Below are 18,665 nucleotides of genomic sequence, written 5' to 3'. Positions count from 1 at the left end.
GATTTCTATCCGAATTAGGAGATAATGCTTTACTTTGATCAGGTCTACTGTTAAAATGTCACCTCTACGTGAGCCCTTCCTTTGACAACTCTTTTTTACTCTCCTGGCACTCCCTACCTTCCCTTGGTTTTTGTTTTCTTTAGAGCATATCACCATCTGACATACTATATATCTTATTATTTTTTCTGCTTTCCCTTCACCATCACCTGACTTTCCTAACTGAATGTGGGGACCACGAAAGTGGGCACTTAATGTGTTCACAGCTCTATCTGTAACTCAAAGAACATACAGAATAGCTCTCAAATGTTTATAGAGTAAATGAATCTTCAAAAGTGAATATTCCAAACCAAGAATGTAGTTATTTCTATTTATTTAAAGTTCTGCTTTTGTCTTTCAGTGAAGTTTTAAAGTTTTCTTCACATGGGTCTTGTATTTCCAGTTTTATTCACAGATATTTTATACTTTGATATTCTTTTGAGCAAAACTGTTTCTGCTTTACATTTCGATGGAATGCTATGATTTATATACTATATTGCTCTTGTATCCAGCCACAGGTATCTGGTTCAGAAGTTTTCCTTCCATTTCAACTTATTACACTTTAGAAATGAGCGCAAGCTAGCCTTAACCTACTTCAGGGCTCCTACGTATCAACTTCTGATCTCCTTCTGACACAGGGCTAAAATTACGGACATTAGAATGAGACCTTGCCCTGCCTTGATTTTTTTTTTTTTTTTGCAGCCAAAGCCATTAAATTTTAAGAGAAGACGACTCTTACCAAGGTATACAATGTTTTTAAATTGCATGTCGCAACCTATTAGACCGGGGCCATCATTTAAAAAGCTAAGCTGAAGAATATCAGCACGTATTGCAGAGTAAGGTAAGTACTGGTTTATGAAACTTTTGCTATACGTACATGTGTGATGATGAAAAAATGTATCGAGTCAGTAAAAGAAAAAAACTGCAAATACAATGATATATGAAATGTACTGAGGAAGAGAAACTTGGCAAGGTGTGGGGTGGGGGGACAAGACTGAAGGGGAAGATGAGAGAAAGGAAGGAAGTAATAGCAAAAGAGTTCTCAGAAGTAAGCATTATCCAAGTGTGAGTCAGCAAAGACCTCAACTGGGCCATTAAAGAAGACAAGAGAAGAATGAGTTCTAAGGAAAAATTACAGACTTCAACCATCTCCCATAAAATAAGAGAAAATTGAGCTAGTAGGAAAAAAAGAAATTATACTTGCTTTTACCCCCTTCATTCAAGGTAAGTTTTCTGAAAGCTCCTTATAACATTAAAATTCAGAGTGTTTGGCTTTAAAATCCCATTACAGGGGCGCCTGGGTGGCACAGCGGTTAAGCGTCTGCCTTCGGCTCAGGGCGTGATCCCGGCGTTATGAGATCGAGCCCCACATCGGGCTCTTCTGCTATGAGCCTGCTTCTTCCTCTCACACTCCCCTGCTTGTGTTCCCTCTCTCGCTGGCTGTCTCTGTCTGTCAAATAAATAAATAAAATCTTAAAAAAAAAAAAAAAAAAAAAAAAAAAAAAATAAAATCCCATTACAAATAATTCTTACCTTGCTCTCTCTTTCTAATTCACTTCGCAGCCATTCAAAGTCACTGTATCTTCTTCTAACAGTAGATTCCTTCAGCTTGAAAATAGGCAGATTTGTCTGAAATTAAAAAAAAAAAAATCACTCCTAAGTTGAAGCATGGGACAGGGACTTCAAAAACAGGGCTGGGGTGGGGAATCTGTGTGTCAAACTGATAATATGGCAAGCCTGGTTACCTTAAGATAAGAAAATCATAAAGTTATTACGATGACATTTTACCTCTAACAAAATAAAACTTGGCTAAACGTTAAACTAGTCTATTATTTACGCTGGAGCACAACTTCTAAAATGCATGTCTGCACATCGGCTTCAGGAGGTCATTCTGCCTGAGGTCAGTTACATAAATATAGGCCATTTTTTCTATTTCAGTGAGCTGTAGAAATGTCAACTGAACAGGGGTGAGATAAAGCTAGCTCTGATTGCTATCCAGTTTAGATTAGTACCTTACACCATACAATGCTCATGGGGGAAAGAGACCTGAACTGCTTTGACATGATATACAAAATATTTTATTATGATGACTAGATTAGATGTTTCACAATGAAAGAAATGAATAAAAGACTATGCTTAATGGTCTTCTAAAAAAAATGCCAGAAATTAGCAGGGATAGAGGGCAATATCGGCACTGTTACTACTAGTAGGAAATCAGGAGTCATACACAATAGATCAGGTTCACAGATCCACAGCTTTACAGGCTGAGGCCAAGTTTAAGAATTGAAAACATAATGCCCAGTGCCTGAGGTTACATTGGAATGGAAACTGTTCTTTACAAGACTGCAAGGACCACTTATGGCAACTTCTAAAAGTAACAAGAAAGATTTCTATTATCTTTTACTGATCCCTATAAAAAGAAAAAATATACCACCCAAACCCACTTTAAAATGGTTTATGATTAAGGACTATTAGCAGGAGCAGTATACCACCATGATTTTATTATCAAGAATAGAATTTAAAGTGCACATAGTATCACAAAGTTTACATGGGACAGAAATGATCTAACACAATTAATGCCATACCATACTGAAAATGCTATTTAATACTATATGGTCTTAAGATTGTATATATGTATTTTTTTAAATATTTTTTTTTAAAGATTTTGTTTATTTATTTGACAGAGAGAGACAGTGAAAGAGGGAACACAAGCAAGGGGATTGTGAGAGGGAGAAGCAGGCTTCCCACCAAGCAGTAGCCAGATGCGGGACTTGATCCCAGAAAGCCGGGATCATGACCTGGGCCGAAGGCAGACGCTTAACGACTGAGCCACCCAGGTGCCCCTCTTAGATTATATTTTGTCTTTAATTTGGTCTTTGCATGTGTAGAACAGCAAACTGTTTTACAGCTGAAAAGAAAAAAGTTAAGTGTCACCAGAAGGGACATCATCCATCATGTAAACCTCACTCTTAAGAAAATGTCAATCATTTGTTAAACTTAATGCCACTGATAATTGTCATTCAGCAAAATAAAAGCTTTTTATTCAGAGCCTAAAACCCATTTTGTAGTAGGTCTCAATTTTTTCCAAAGTGTATTAACTTCTCCATGTTGTATACCTTATAGCTTGGAATCTTCTACAGATGCTATTGGGCATAACACTGGATAGGTTTCAAGCACGAAACCAAATCTCACAAGAGGTTTAAAAGCACTTGAATTTTCTTTCCCAGGTAACCACAACATTTGTTCATTGTATTAATGACTAAGAGCAAAATTGCACCTAACAAGACTCTTATTATACTAAAAGTCAAGCTTATATTTAGAGATGCTGGCTTGCTGTACAGCAGGGTATTCTCATTCCCCACAGGGAATAAAATTAGGTCCCCTGGGGAGCAGGATGATAATTCCCAGAAAGAAAGCACTGGATTATTTCTCTCTAATTTCACCCATTGGCTTTTTAACCAAGTTCACCCTTCCGCATTAAAATATTAAGTCTTTGTAAGTGTCTAAAGATAGAAAGGCTTTTATAGAATTGACTGTTTTCTGCAGGTGAGATTTTACATTTTGAATTCCCTCCTCTCAAATTACTTTACAAAAAGGATTAGCTGCTCTCTTTATTCAATATGTTAAGATCAAGCTTGTGAAAAGAGTTCCCTAAGAATTTTCATACTTCTGGGTACGGAAGTCCATAAAGTTAATCTCTGAAACAACATATCAAGCTTACAGGTACAATGTTGAGGGAAGAGTGCCAATTCAGCTCGTTTTACCTTTCCATTTTCCCTTTTGAACTTTTGACACAATCATGGTTATATCTGATTCACTTTAATAGAAGGGGAATGGGAAGGAGAAAAAGTCCATTCCTTTCTATGATTAGCTAATAATTTGATAGATAAAAAAGGGTCACAGTTAAAGACAATTCTGCTCAGCTGGCTATGATTTCTCTTTACATGAGGACTGCTTTATTTTGATAAAGTCACATCATCTAACGCTTACTATTTGCCCATTACACCTGGAGTGGGGAGTTTGCCGGTTAACTTCCTTCTCATCAACACGAACGTCTTTCAACTCAACTTGATCAAAATAAAAACGAAAAAATGTGGAGGTGTTTTCTTTAAGCCATTATTGATTATAAACTCTTGATCAGTCACTTTCAACTTATTTAACCCTCATAAAATGTTCCATTTTGGTTTTCCAAATAGAGAAGAGTAAGGATGATCACTTTTTTTAAGGAGGACTCAACTATTTTTACAATTTGGGAACATTTATAAAAGGGCTAGTGCTCGGTAAGTTGGGGAATATAATGACTGAGATGGAGCCCTAACCCTTTTGAAGCTTATAATATATTAGGGAAGTTAAAGGATAGGTATACAAAAAATTTAAATTTCCGTGGTTAAAAATACCATACACCATAAACAAAAACAAAGTTGAAACACCAAGAACAAATTGTAGACAAATATTTGCAATATAAAACAAAGGGATAATTTTATTAAAATGTAAAGAACTTAGAGACCAATTAAGGATAAAGATGAATAACCTGACAAATAAAACAGGCAGAACACAGAAAGATTAATGGCCAATAATGTTCAACTTCACTCACACAAGAAATGCTAGTTAAAACAGTAAGATCCCATTTTTCACTCAGACAGGCAGGTATTTCATTTTTTTTTTTTAAATATTTTATTTATTTATTTATTTGACAGAGATAGCCAGCCAGCGAGAGAGGGAACACAAGCAGGGGGAGTGGGAGAGGAAGAAGCAGGCTCATAGTGGAGGAGCCTGATGTGGGGCTCGATCCCAGAAGGCCAGGATTACGCCCTGAGCCGAAGGCAGACGCCCAACGACTGAGCCACCCAGGCGCCCCCAGGTATTTCATTTTAATACCTAGTGATGGTGAGGAGAGAGAGAGACAGACACACACTTGAAAAATCTGCTGAGAGTAGTAAAAACTGGTACAACCTGTAAGGAGGGCATTTTGGTGACATCTATCACTCTTTTAAATGCATATATCTTAAAAATAAGATGAAAACAGAGAGGCAAACCATAAAAGACTCTTTTTTTTTTTTTTTTTTTTAAGATTTATTTATTTATTTGACAGAGAGACAGCCAGTGAGAGAAGGAACACAAGCAGGGGGAGTGGGAGAGGAAGAAGCAGGCTCCCAGGGGAGAAGCCTGATGTGGGGCTCGATCCCAGAACGCCGGGATCACGCCCTGAGCCGAAGGCAGATGCTTAACGACTGCGCTACCCAGGCGCCCCACCATAAGAGACTCTTAACCGTAGGAAATAAACTAAGGGTTCCTGGAGGAGTGTGAGGTGGGTGATGGGGTAACTGGGTGATGGGCATTAAGAATGGCCCTTGATGGAATGAGCACTGGGGGGTTATATGCAACTGATGAATCATTAAATTCTACCCCTGAAACTAAAAATAACAATAATAAAAAAATAAAAGCATGTATCTTTAAAAAAAATTTTTTTTATTATACTATGTTAGTCACCATACAGTACATCCCTGGTAAAAGCATATATCTTTTAAGCCAACAATTCCACTAGGAATTAATCCTACAAATATTTCCACATATACAAAGAGATAAGGGTATGTAGTAGTTAATACTTAAGCATTGTTCATGTAATAATAAAACAAAATCTAAATAAAACTGTTACAAACATAAAATGAAATATTATACAGCTTTTACAAACTAAAATTCAGCCACAGGCTGATCAGAAAGCCTGCCTGAGATATGTTAAATAGAAGTTTCAGAGCATGTGACTTTTTTTTTTTTTTTTTTTTTTTTGAGTATGTGACTCTTGATCTCAGGGTAATGAATTTGAGTCCCATGTTGGGGGTAGAGACTGCATAAAAAATAAAATCTTAAAAAAAAAGTTTCAGAACAGTATATACAGTATGATACCATTTGCATAATAAAAGCATAAAGGAACTGATACTGGATTTGGCCAGTATTCTTTTAACACGTGGAGTAAGCCATACTGTACAAGACAGTTGAGAATGGTTAAATCGTGTGAACTGCATGCTGAGTATTCTAAAGCACAGATCACGGAAAACTGAGAAGGTGAAACGGTGCCCTGAGTACCTGGCTAAGGTATGTATCTGTGAGCACCATGAGTTAATAAACATCTCTGAACAGGAAAATAACTTTGAAACAGAAAAACAGAACAGTTACCACAAAAGCTGAAGCCACAGAACTGGACAGATTAGCTACATGTCTGTGCACGAGGCGCACTAAGGACAGTTGGTTCTGTTCTCATAGCAAGACAAAATTTTTTTTGTGACTATGTATGGTGGGAGATGTTAACTAGACTTACTGTGATCGTTTCACAAAGTATATGAATATGGGATCATTATGTTGTACACCTGAAACTAATGTTAATATGTCAATTACATCTTTTTTTTTTTTTTTTAAGTTTTAATTAGTTAAGTAAGCTCTACACCCAACATGGGGCCCAAATGCACAACCCTGAGATCAAAAGTCACTAATTGTTCCAACTGAGCCAGCCAGGTGCCCCATGTCAATTATATCTTAAAAAAAAAAAAAAAGAACAGTTGGTTCTAGCCATTTCTTCAGTTTATCAACTTGAGGAATATACACAAAAGCTAGACTACTCAGGCAAATTAAAGCAAAGATTCCTTATAGGTTTTACTTTGGATTTCATTTAAAATGCTTTATAGACCTATCCAGAGAGAAATAAAATGGTGAATTCAGAAATTAAATGTAAATCAGACTAAAAATATGGTTAACTTAAGACGACTAAACTTTGGAAACTTTAAAAAGGCAACATTTAGTATTCTCTCATCCTGACATTCATATTTTCCCCCTAATTTTAGAAGTTGTTCTAAATTGCTCAGACTGAGCACAAACTAGAAGCCGCTATTTTCTGCCTAGCTACTGTGATTTTACCTAACAGATAAAAGTGTCAATCTCAGCCATTTGTATAAAATAACAATATTTTATTTGTAGGAACAGTGATCAGAGACAGGCGAGATCAGAGACAAGTAAAACTAAAGTCCATCATCAGGCAAGAACCATAAGCTAAGCCATAATCTTCACCTATGTGTATAGGTACCTATTATTAGCAAATGCTGAAGGTGAGTTTCAGTAACCTTGGTTTTTTCAATTGCATTCATGTAACTGCGAAAGTTGTACAACTTATGTTCCATTATAAATCTGAAGCAAAGACAGAGGCTCCTACAAACACATCAATTATTCTCACAGGATCTATATAAGAAACCCAGTATTAACAGTAATTTAAAGCTATGTTAGGGCTATGGCCCAAACTAACATTTAAAAAGCAAAGAATTATCTGCTTCTCAAAAAGTTAAGCAGGTTGCCAGGAATTCATAAAGTTTGTAAAAACGATTTTATCCATTGGGGAACCTGGGTAGCTCAGTCAGTTAAGCGTCTGCCTTCAGCTCAGATCATGATTTCAGGGTCCTGGGATTGAGCCCTGAGTCAGGCTCCCTGCTCCACGGGGAGTCTGCTTCTCCTTCTCCCTCTGCCCCTGTTTGTGCTCTCTCTCAAATAAACAAAATCTTAAAAAAAAAAAAACACCCTGATTTTATTCACCATTCCAAAATATGCCTTTTAAATTATTACAACCCAAATACTAGTTAATGTGTCACCACTACTTATTAACATTTTAGCGGGGATGCCTGGGTGGTTCAGTCGGTTAAGCATTTGACTCAGATCGTGACCTCAGGGTCATGAGTTCAAGCCCCTAGTGGGGCTCAGTGCTCAGTGCAGAGTTTCTTAGTGCTCAGTGCAGAGTTCTCTTAAAACTCTCCCTCTCCCTCTGCCCTTCCCCGCCACTCTCTCTCTAAAATAAATAAATAAAATAAACCAAATAAATAAGTGGCACAATGTTAAAAAGTCAGAGAAAAAGAAACAAACCAAAATCTCTATATCCGACCCCTACTACTAAATTAAAGACATCAGTCGTTCTTTTTTTTTTTTTTTAATATTTTATTTATTTATTTGAGAGAGAGAACATGAGCAGGGGAGTGGGAGAAGGGAGAAGCAGATGCCCCAGTGAGCAGGGAGCCCAATGAAGGGCTCAATCCTGGGACTCTGGGATCAGGACCTGAGCTGAAGGCAGATGCTTAACAGAATGAGCCACCCAGGCGCGCTGACATCACTGGTTCTTAAATCCAGCTATGCTTCAGAATTACCTAGGTACCCTGAAACAATTTCTTAAATGGAAGTAGATCATAAGTATAGAAAAGTAAGCAAATAACACTGAGTTTTCAGACGGTAGCAACCTGGGTAGTCCTTAAAAACAAACAAACAAAAAAACCAGTCTTGATGCCTGCCTCAGAGCAACTAAATCAGTTTCTAGGGGAATGAACCCTTTAAAGATTTTACTTCTTTTTTTTTAAAGATTTTGTTTATTTATTTGACCAAGAAAGAGAATGAGCATACATGACCACAAGCAGGGGTAGCGGCAGGCAAAGGGAGAGGGAAAAAGTAGACTCCACACTCAGTGCAGACGCAGGATGCAGGGCTCATCCATGACCACAAGACCTTGATCTGAGCTGAAATCAAGAGTCCAATACTCAACTGACTGAGCTACCCAGGCGCCCCAGGAATGAGCCTTTTAAGAAAGTTCCCCAGATGATTAATACACAAGTTTAGAAACTATTACTATAACATGTCTGACTGGTTCAAACAATCATCCAACAAGCAGCTAAACCAGTGCTTAGGTGGAATTTATAGCTGTAAATGTCTGCCTTAAAAAAGATGAAATATCTCAAATGAATAAACTTCCACCTTAGGAAACTAGAAGAACAAACTAAACACAAAACAAGTAGAAGAAAGGAAATAATAAAGATCAGAGTGGAAAGAAATGAAATAGAGAATAGAAAAATAGAGAAAATACAAATGAAAAGCATTCATTGTGGGATGCCTGGGTGGCTCAGTCGGTTGGGTGTCTGCCTCTGGCTCACGTCATGAACACGGAGTCCCAGGATGGAGCCCCAAGTCAGGCTCCCTGCTTGGTGGGGAGTTGGCTTCTCCCTCTGCCCCTTGCCCTGCCTGTGCTCTCTCTCAAATAAATAAAAACTACAACAACAACAAAAACACATGCAATGCTTCAAATAAAGAAATGAGATTTTAGTCAAATTTAAGATTTTAATATCTTGTTTTATAAAACTTTGTAGTAGTCACACTATTCCTTCTTCAGTCAAAGAAAATTAAAGTCGGTAACCCTACTCCTTCTCATTCTAACCATCAAATCTCACAGAGTCACTCAGTATAAAAGTACACACTTTGTAATATTCTATATTACAACAGCGGTTAGGAGCTCAGTCTCTGTCTACGTTCAAATTCCAGCATTGTCACTTAGCTGTATGACTTGGGCTAGTTAATCTATTTTTCAATTTGCTCATCTATAAACTGGGGATAATAGTATGAAAGTATATCAAAATAGATGGTTTAGAAGTTGAACGAGCCCAAATAATCTCTTCTACTGCTTGGGAAATCATTCAAGGGATAAATATTTTGAAATAAATTAGATGTATGGTTCTGGAAGACCATGTTCTTATACTCATCTCTTCTATAGTTGTTGTAATGATGAAATGAGGTAATATATATATACATGCTAGAACTGTACCTAGCACCCAACAAACTGCATAGGAAGTCTGAGTTGTTTTTTCTTACATTACCCCTTTTGTATGTTTTAAAAACTCAGCAACAAAGTTCTAATATTATAATACTCTCCTTTATCTTCAACCAATTGTCATTATTGTTATATTTGCTTTCTCAATCTCCTACACGCAGTTATTTTTGCTGACCCCTTTGAGAGTAAACTGCAGATACCATAACCCACTAAGCACCTCGGTGTGCAGTCCCTAAGAACAGTCTCTTATATAACCACAGGTCAAGGACCAAGTACAGGACCTTAACACTGATAAGCGGTCCATATTCAACTTTAACAGTTGTCCCTTTAAAACTTTTTAAAAATTGGAATCCAATTAAGAATCAAGCTCTGCCTTGTGTCTTTAATTTCCTTCAATTCAGAACAGTCTTCCTGATGTTTTACCAGTCAAGACACTGACAATTTTAAACACTGAAGGCCAGATATTTGAGATACATTATACATTTGAGTTTGTCTGTTTCCTCCTGACCAGTTTCATGTCCTGCGTTTTTGGCAGGAATGTTCTTTCTTTTTTTTTTTAAAGATCTTATTTATTTATTTGACACAGAGAGAGAGACAGCCAGCGAGAGGGGGAACAAAGTCAGGGGGAGTGGGAGAGGAAGAAGCAGGCTCCCAGCGGAGGAGCCCAATGTGGGGCTCGATCCCAGAACTCTGGGATCAGACCCTGAGCCGAAGGCAGACGTTTAACGACTGAGCCACCCAGGCAACCCTCTGGCAGGAATGTTCTTAATGGCAGGAATGTTGAAGCCTTCTCAGTACATCACATCAGAAAGACATGACAGTTTCTCCTATTATTGGATCACTTGATTAAGGTTAAGTCAGCCAGATTTCTCCAATATAAAGTTTTTTCCTCTTTACAGTAAGTCTTTTTTCCTTATTCTTGTACTTGCTGTCATAATAAAATTTAGTGCCATTTGGAATTTATCCACCTAAATTTAAAGCTTATAGAACCGTCAGAGCACAGAATGAATTCTGCTTCTTGGAGAAATTCACATTTTTAGATGAAGTTATTTGCCTGACTTGAACCATGAGGAGACTAGCTTATTGCACTACCAAATAGCAGTATCAACATATAGATATGTTAAGTACATTTTGTTCACAATTTGATTTAGTAAACAGATTCAGTAGAGGATTGATAGTCTATTTGGCTAAAATGAGGCCATGGATATTTGTACTTGCCTTAGGAGATATCTCAAGCTTTTCTGTGTATCTTGCCTTTTCATTTGCAAGAGGAGAATGTATTTTGCAGACCACATGAAAAGGTAATGGACTAATTACACAAGATACCTGGGATATTCAGAAAATTCAAAGAGCAAGACTAAAACCTTGAAGAAAACTACTCAGCATTATTATTTTTTTATGTTACAATAATATACCAGAAACAAAACTCCAAAGGGATGAAGTGTTAGGAGATGTCTGTATGCCTGTACTCTAAAACTGCTATTTAGTGGTGAGCATGGCATAACCTATAGACACACTGAATCATTATGCTGTACACATGAAACTAATATAACACTGTGTCAACTATACGCAAATATAAAATTTTTAAAAACCCTACCATTATATAAAAGAGAAATAAGCCATTTCCCAGAAGGTATTACTAATCACACAGAGTAAAATCATCGGGAATCTTAATAGATATTATATACTATAGAACAGATTTCTGAAACCATGGGATAGACCTCTAAAATAAGTGCTCCCTTCACGTTAAAGCAGAGGAAACTGTCACACTGGTCTCCAAAAAGCTGGGTCTTACACACTTACACAGGCTGACCTATTAAAGTCAGCGGCTCACAGATACCCTATATGTAACCTGATTATCACTGGCAGCCAAATAGAAAACCAAGCCTCAAAATGTGATCACCTGAATATACCTTAACAATAGATATTAGAAAAAATGTTTACTAGGTGTTTCTAGTATTTCTTCAGATAGTGTCATGTATACATTTGAAAAAAGAGACTGGCAACAACATCAAAAGTATACTCAGTAGACCACACTCTATTTAACCAATCCTAAGAGATGTAAATGGATGCCTCACTCTGGTTCTCATTAAACGGCTGCATTTCTCCAAATATCTACATCTAGAGATAAAGGATAAGCTGAGAAGTGCTTAAGCTATTACCTCGCCCGTCAGTACTTTTGATACTTGGTTTACCCAATCTGGAACAGCATGAATAACTGGAGATATGGTTTATAACCTCGATGAACTCTAAATATGGCTGCGGAGAAGTCATTTAAATGAAGAATAAGCTTTTAGTCCAGAGAACCTTTGAAATGTAGATTGTCAGTAAGCCAAGGTATTTAGTTAAGTTTCTTTCTTAAAAAAAAAAAAAAATAAATAAGGACATGGCCTTCCACTGATACAATTTCCCATTATGTTAAAAGAAGTATCCTTTTTAAAAAAAAAAATTGAAGTATAGTTGACATACAATATGACATTAGTTTTAGGTGTACAACATGAAAGAAGTATCCTTTACGGCGTAATACCCGAAACAGTAGAGAAGAAATTATCTAGACTGTTTTAATGCATAAATCAAGTAATTCCATATACTTTTCCTACTTTGACCATATTCTTCATTTGTGAACTGGCAACAAGACGCATTTGTGAGCTCATGCAAGGTTCTCACCTTTAAGGAAACTGCAGTAATAATTCTGTAAAGAAAAATTTGTTCCTAATAGTTCATGAATGTTTATGTAATCCCATATAGACTTCTGAAAGAAAACTGCTTAATAGACTACGACCTTTTCTGAACTACTTTAAAAGTGCAAAACTATTTTCTGTATCTTCCTAACTTGCCTCATGGTGAGAATTGTCTCAAGAGCCATTCCCATACATCCCAAGTGCCACCACCTACAGAATCTCATTCAAATTAGTCTGAGGTGGAACCCGACCAAACATTAGTGTTTTTAGGTAATTCTAAGGTCCAGCCAGGGTTGAGAATCACTGCCCTTGAACCACTGTCCTAGACCTACTAACAGTGAAACAGGGTAGGTGAGCTAAGCAATCCGTCCCGAAGGATAGTGATTTGGAACTAACCCTTATGAGAATAACTAGAAATGGATGCAAAGTCATTGTAGGTAAAACTATAATGTGGAAACCAGCAGAAGAATATCAGTTTAGTTAAGAAACTACTCAGTAAGTGTATTCTAAGCTTCTATATATGCAGTATCAGGCACATATAGACTACAGGGATCTAAAAAGGATCTCCTCCTCAAGAGAGATGTATAGCACGAAACTGGAGGGTAGGGAGGGATTAAAGAAGTAGAGTAGAAATAAAATAGATCCAAGGGGTGCCTGGCTGGGTCAGTCAGTGGAACATGCAACTCGATCCTGGGGTTGTGAGTTCAAGCCCTAAGTTGGGTGCGGATTACTTAAAAATTAAAAAAATCTTTAAAAAAAATACATATGAAGAACATATTAGGTTAAGTTTGCATGGTAGGCTCATAAAAACTTTCCTTACGATTAAAAAAACTAGAACAGTAATACACATTCCTTTGTAGATATTTCATTTTGATATATATCCTTTCAGACTTTTATATATACAACTTCTATTTTTATTAAATATGTTATGAGCTGCTCATCTGTATCATTAACATGATTATACATCTACATGAGAGGTGGTATAATACAGTGATTAAGCACACAGCTCTGGAACCAGACAATCTGGTTTTAATCCCAACTCTTGCGTTAACCAGCTACCTCACCCTCGGCAAAATCCTCTGAATGAGAGTTAGATGAAGACTTGATACAGATCCAGGGAAATGTATATACTTTCCTTAAGACAACCCCTTAAAGGTGAAATTACTGAGCCAAAGGCTATGAATGTTAAGGCTTCAGAACGGCCTCCAGGGCGGCTACTTCACTACAGACTGAGCAGGTACAGAACTGTAGGAGGCTATCACTTTGGTTACCCGCAGTAAGTTGTGCTTTCTGTATCCTCTCCCCTATCTACTTGGCCACGTAACCACTCTGACGACTGTGAACTGAGGCTTGTCCTCTTGGAACATCTGTTCATAAAAAGACATCCTCTCTTGGGACCCGGACACCATTCTGTCAGAAGTCTAGCTATCCACATGAAGGAACACTCAGGACCTCATCAATAGCCCCAGCTGAACTCCCAGTTGGTGCCAGCACAACCTGCCAGCCAGCCATATGACTGAATCATCTTGGAAATAAATCCTCCAGCCCCAGTCAAGGTGCTCCAGCAGATACCAAGGAAAACCGAGATAAGCTGTTCCTTCTAAGACTTGACCAAACTGCAGAGTTGTGATAAAGTGAATGTTAGTTGTTTTAAGCCACCAACTTTTGGGGTTGTCTGTTATACAGTAACAAGTAACGAATCAGTAACCTGACTTTGGTGGAACTGGGCTAAACAAGCATACTGATAGGACAATATTTCACATATAAAAACGTGGTACCTAACAAGAATATAAACTTTATTTTTAACCCTTTGCTGTTCACTTGTTTCCTTATTAGCTCTTGACTATGTCTGAGCAGCTCAGGTTCTCAGAAAATCTATATAGTTCATTGATTATCGATTATTCAATTATGGAAGTGTTCTTCCATAATTTAAGCAGGTGATAAAATGAACTGAAATTTTTCTACTCTAAACAAAAGCAAGGTCCTAAAATAAGCTGTAATTTAAGATTAAGTTGCTTTCTCTGCACTAACTTGATAAACCTCTAAAAACAGAGTATGAAATAATTTGCCACATACATTACAAAAGAATGAAACTGAGGTGTTTCTTCAAAGAACGGAATATTACCTGGAACATGAAAACATGAAAAAGGATATTTAATGAGTCTTAATTCTTTAAGACGTGAGTGATGCTTATTCATAAACCCCTTTCTCTTCTTGTGAGAGGGACTGGCTCTAATAACACCAACTAGACAATGATATTAACTACTACATACATGCATGCTTTAAATTTACAGACTGACCAGCAGTGTGATTACAATACTTTCTTCCTTCCATAAAGCCCCACAAAGAGTGATTCTTGTTCTTATTACCCAAAAGTACTCAACTCACTAACACAAAATCCTTTTATTAGAAACAGTAATTCTCTTAAGAACCCTCATAATAAACTGTTAGAAAAAGCACAGGTCATACGAGTTGTAACTTGTCATCAAAGATTTCAATACATTAATAATTAAGTCAGTGTAATTCAAAAAAATTTCCTGCCAGCATACTCTCTTTAACTGTTAGGTATCATCAGTGTTTGTGGTGGGGCTGGAGAGCAGGGTATTCTGGGTTCTGTCCCTCATACTTTAAGTTCATTTCTGAGTACTTAGTCTAGCCTCTTTTCTCCTCATACTTTCCCTCCCTTGCCCTCTCCTCTGAATTGTAAAGTTTGTAAGAAAAGGAAATCATTCCAGATCCTTAAGCTCTAGCCCCCAAACTATTTGGAAGTGTAGTAAATAATATATTTTAAGTCATGACACTTATAAATATTAATTATGAAGTCTCATAAGCCACTGATGTTACTTAGAATGCTAAGAACTATACAGAATAAAAATACTGAGAATCTACTACAAACACTGACTAAATACACTGACATGGTCCCTGATTAGCAGACTTCATATAGACAAAGATAGATAAGAATAAGGAGAGAGGGGCGCCTGGGTGGCACAGCGGTTAAGCGTCTGCCTTCGGCTCAGGGCGTGATCCCGGCGTTGTGGGATCGAGCCCCACGTCGGGCTCCTCCGCTATGGGCCTGCTTCTTCCTCTCCCACTCCCCCTGCTTGTGTTCCCTCTCTCGCTGGCTGTCTCTGTCGAATGGATAAATAAGAGATCTTTAAAAAAAAAAAAAAAAAAAGAATAAGGAGAGAGAAATTAAGGATACTAGAATACCATGGGCCCCTTCTGTAAGACAGTACAAAATCTCAGGAGTCCATTATTATGATAAAGACATGTATGTGCAACCTTTTAGGCTTAGAGGCTTTAAGACTAATTAAAAAATTTTCTGAGGCACCTGGGTGGCTCAGGAGGTTGAACATTTGACTCCTGGTTTCTGCTCAGGCCCAATCTTAGGGTGCTGCGATCAAGCCCTGCATCAGGCTCTGCTCAGCGAGGAGTCTGCTTCTCTTCCTCTCCCTCTATCCTTCCTCGGCTCTCGCTCTCTCTCTAAAATAAATCAATCTTCAAAAAAAAGTTACTTTCCCTCTCTAAATCTGAGTTGCATCATCTTTAAAATGAAGATACTGCCATTTACCTCAATAATTAAAGAGGAACTATTATTACTTCACACATATTATCACTGAATATCGAGTATAGGGCAACTACCATGCTACATTTTTTTTTTTTTTTCAAATTTTTACTTAAATTCTAGTTAGGTAACATACAGTGCAATATTGGTTTCAGAAGAATTCAGTGATTCATCATTTACATACAACACCCAGTGCTCATCATAACAAGTGCCCTCAATACCCACCACCATTTAGCCCACCCCCCACCAACCTCCCTCCATCAACCCTCAGTTTGTTCTCTATCCTTAAGAGTCTCTTATGGTTTGTTTCCCTCTCTATTTTTTTGGTCCCCCTTCCCATATGTTCACCTGTTTTGTTTCTTAAATTCCACATATGAGTGAAATCATACAGTATTTGCCTTTTTCTGACTTATTTTACTTAGCATAATACATTCTAGCTCTACCCACGAAATTGCAAATGGCAAGATTTCATTCTTTTTGATGCCTAAGTAATACTCCATTGTTTTGTGTGTGTGTGTGTGTGTGTGTGTGTGTACACACACACACCACTTCTTTATTCATTCATCAGTCAATGGATATTTGGGCTCTCTCCATAGTTTGGCTATTGTTGATAATGCTAATATAAACATCAGGGTGCAGGTACCCCTCAAATCAGTATTTTTGTATCCTTTGGGTAAATACCTAGTAATGCGATTACTGGATCGTAGAGTAGTTTCTATTTTTAACTTTTTGAGGAACCTCCCTACTGTGCTCCAGAGTGGCTGTACCAGTTTGCATGCCCACCAACAGTGTAAGAGGGTTCCCCTTTCTCCACATCTTTGCCAGAACCTGTGTTTCCTGTGTTGTTAATTTCAGCCATTCTGACAGGTGTGAGGTGGTATCTCAACGTGGTTTTGATTTGTATTTCCTTGATGATCAGTGATGTTGAGCATCTTTTCATGTGTCGGTTAGCCATATGGATGTCTTCTTTGGTAAAGTGTCTATTCATGTCTTCTGCCCATTTCTTAACTGGGATTATCTGGGGTTTTTTGGGTATTGAATTTGATAAGTTCTTCATATGTTTTAGATACTAACCATTTATCAGACATGTTATTTGCAAATATCTTCTCCCATTCCATAGGTTAGCTTTTAGTTTTGTTGATTAGTTCCTTCACTGTGCAGAAGCTTTTTATCTTGATGAAGTCCCAATAGTTCATTTTTGCTTTTGTTTCCCTTGCCTCCAGAGATGTGTCTAGTAAGAAGCTGCTATAGCCATCAAAGAGGTTGCTGCCTGTGTCCTCTAGGATTTTGATGGTTTCCTCTCTCACATTTAGCTCTTTCATCCATTTTGAATTTATTTTGTATTTATTATGGTGTAAAAAAGTGGTCCAGTTTCATTCTTCTGTATGTTGCTGTCTAGTCTTTCTAACACTATTTGTGGAAGAAATTGTCTTTTTCCATTGTATATTCTATCTTTTGTTGAAGATTAGTTGACCATATAATTGTGGGTCCATTTCTAGGTTTTCTGTTCTGTTCCACTGGTCTATGTGTCTGTTTTTATGCCAGTACCATACTGTCCTGATGACTACAGCTTTGTAATATAGCTTGAAGTCCAGAATCGTGATGCTTCCAGTTTTGTTTTTCTTTTTTAGGGACTGCTTTGGCTGTTCAGTCTTCTGCAGTTCCATACACATTTTAGGATTGTTTGTTCTAGCTCTGTGAAAAATGCTGGTGGTATTTTGATAGGGATTGCGGTAAATGTGTACACTGCTTTGGGTAGTATAGCCACATGTCACATTTAATCCTCTGAAGTTTCATTTTATGGCTGAAGAAACTCGAAAAGTGGAGTGAGGTAACTTGCTCAGGGTCACATGCATACAACTAGGCAGAGAGAGTGTTTTTCAAGTTTAAAGTTCATGCTCTTAAGGCATACTATGCTTACAGTACCTGACCTAAAGCTTTAAAAACTCTACTAGGCAGTTAATAAATACCTAAACAACTACTATGTGCAAGAAGCTAAGTAATATTCGATAAAGAGGCCTTTAAAAACATTTAAACATTGCACAAGAAGTGCTTCTGAGCACACATAAATTAACATTAAAAGCATAATAATATTAGTAAGACCTCTTCAAAATATAAAACCTCAAAAAAAGGTAGAATGCAAAAATCTTGAAAATGGCAAGAGAAAAATGACTCATCACATATAGGGAGACACGCAATAAAATTAACAGCTGACTTCTCCCCCAAACAACAGAAACTAGGAAGCAATGGAATATTCAGAAAGCTGAAAGAAAATACAACAAAGTCTATATTCAGTGGTAGACAAAAATCTGATATGTACCCCCCCATTCCCACCCCTGGTGTACACACCTCCCATATGAGCGTGGGTGAGGCCTACAAATATGATGGATGTCCCTTTTTCTTTTTAAGATTTTATTTATTTATTTGACAGAGAGACAGCCAGCGAGAGAGGGAACACAAGCAGGGGGAGTAGAAGAGGAAGAAGCAGTCTCCCAGCGGAAGAAAAGCCTGACGTGGGGCTCGATCCCAGAACTCTGGGATCATGCCCTGAGTCAAAAGCAGACGCTTAACGACTGAGCCACCCAGACGCCCTGATGGATGTCACTTTCATGATTAAGTTACATTATATGGCAAAGATGAAGGACTTTTGCAGATAAAGTCCCTAATCAGTCTTTGAGTTCATCAAAAGAGATTTTTTTGAGTGGACTTGACTTAAATCAGGTGAGCTCCTTAAAAAGAGGACTTCAGTTCCCCTGAAATC

The 18,665-nt window shown here is 37.5% G+C and overlaps 1 protein-coding gene across 1 annotated transcript in view; it reads right to left on the bottom strand.

Moving 5' to 3' along the window:
• The window catches only part of SNX3 (sorting nexin 3), a 40,982-nt gene that overhangs the window by 6,645 nt on the left and 15,672 nt on the right, over positions 1-18,665 (bottom strand). The window contains exon 2 of the mRNA XM_026511689.4: positions 1,570-1,665. Within this exon, the coding sequence (XP_026367474.1) occupies positions 1,570-1,665 (96 nt within the window). The remainder of the gene's footprint in view (positions 1-1,569; positions 1,666-18,665) is intronic.

The sequence above is a fragment of the Ursus arctos genome, unplaced genomic scaffold, assembly GCF_023065955.2.
Source record: "Ursus arctos isolate Adak ecotype North America unplaced genomic scaffold, UrsArc2.0 scaffold_13, whole genome shotgun sequence".
Taxonomy (NCBI): Eukaryota; Metazoa; Chordata; class Mammalia; order Carnivora; family Ursidae; genus Ursus; species Ursus arctos.
This window is presented reverse-complemented; position numbering and strand designations above follow the sequence as displayed.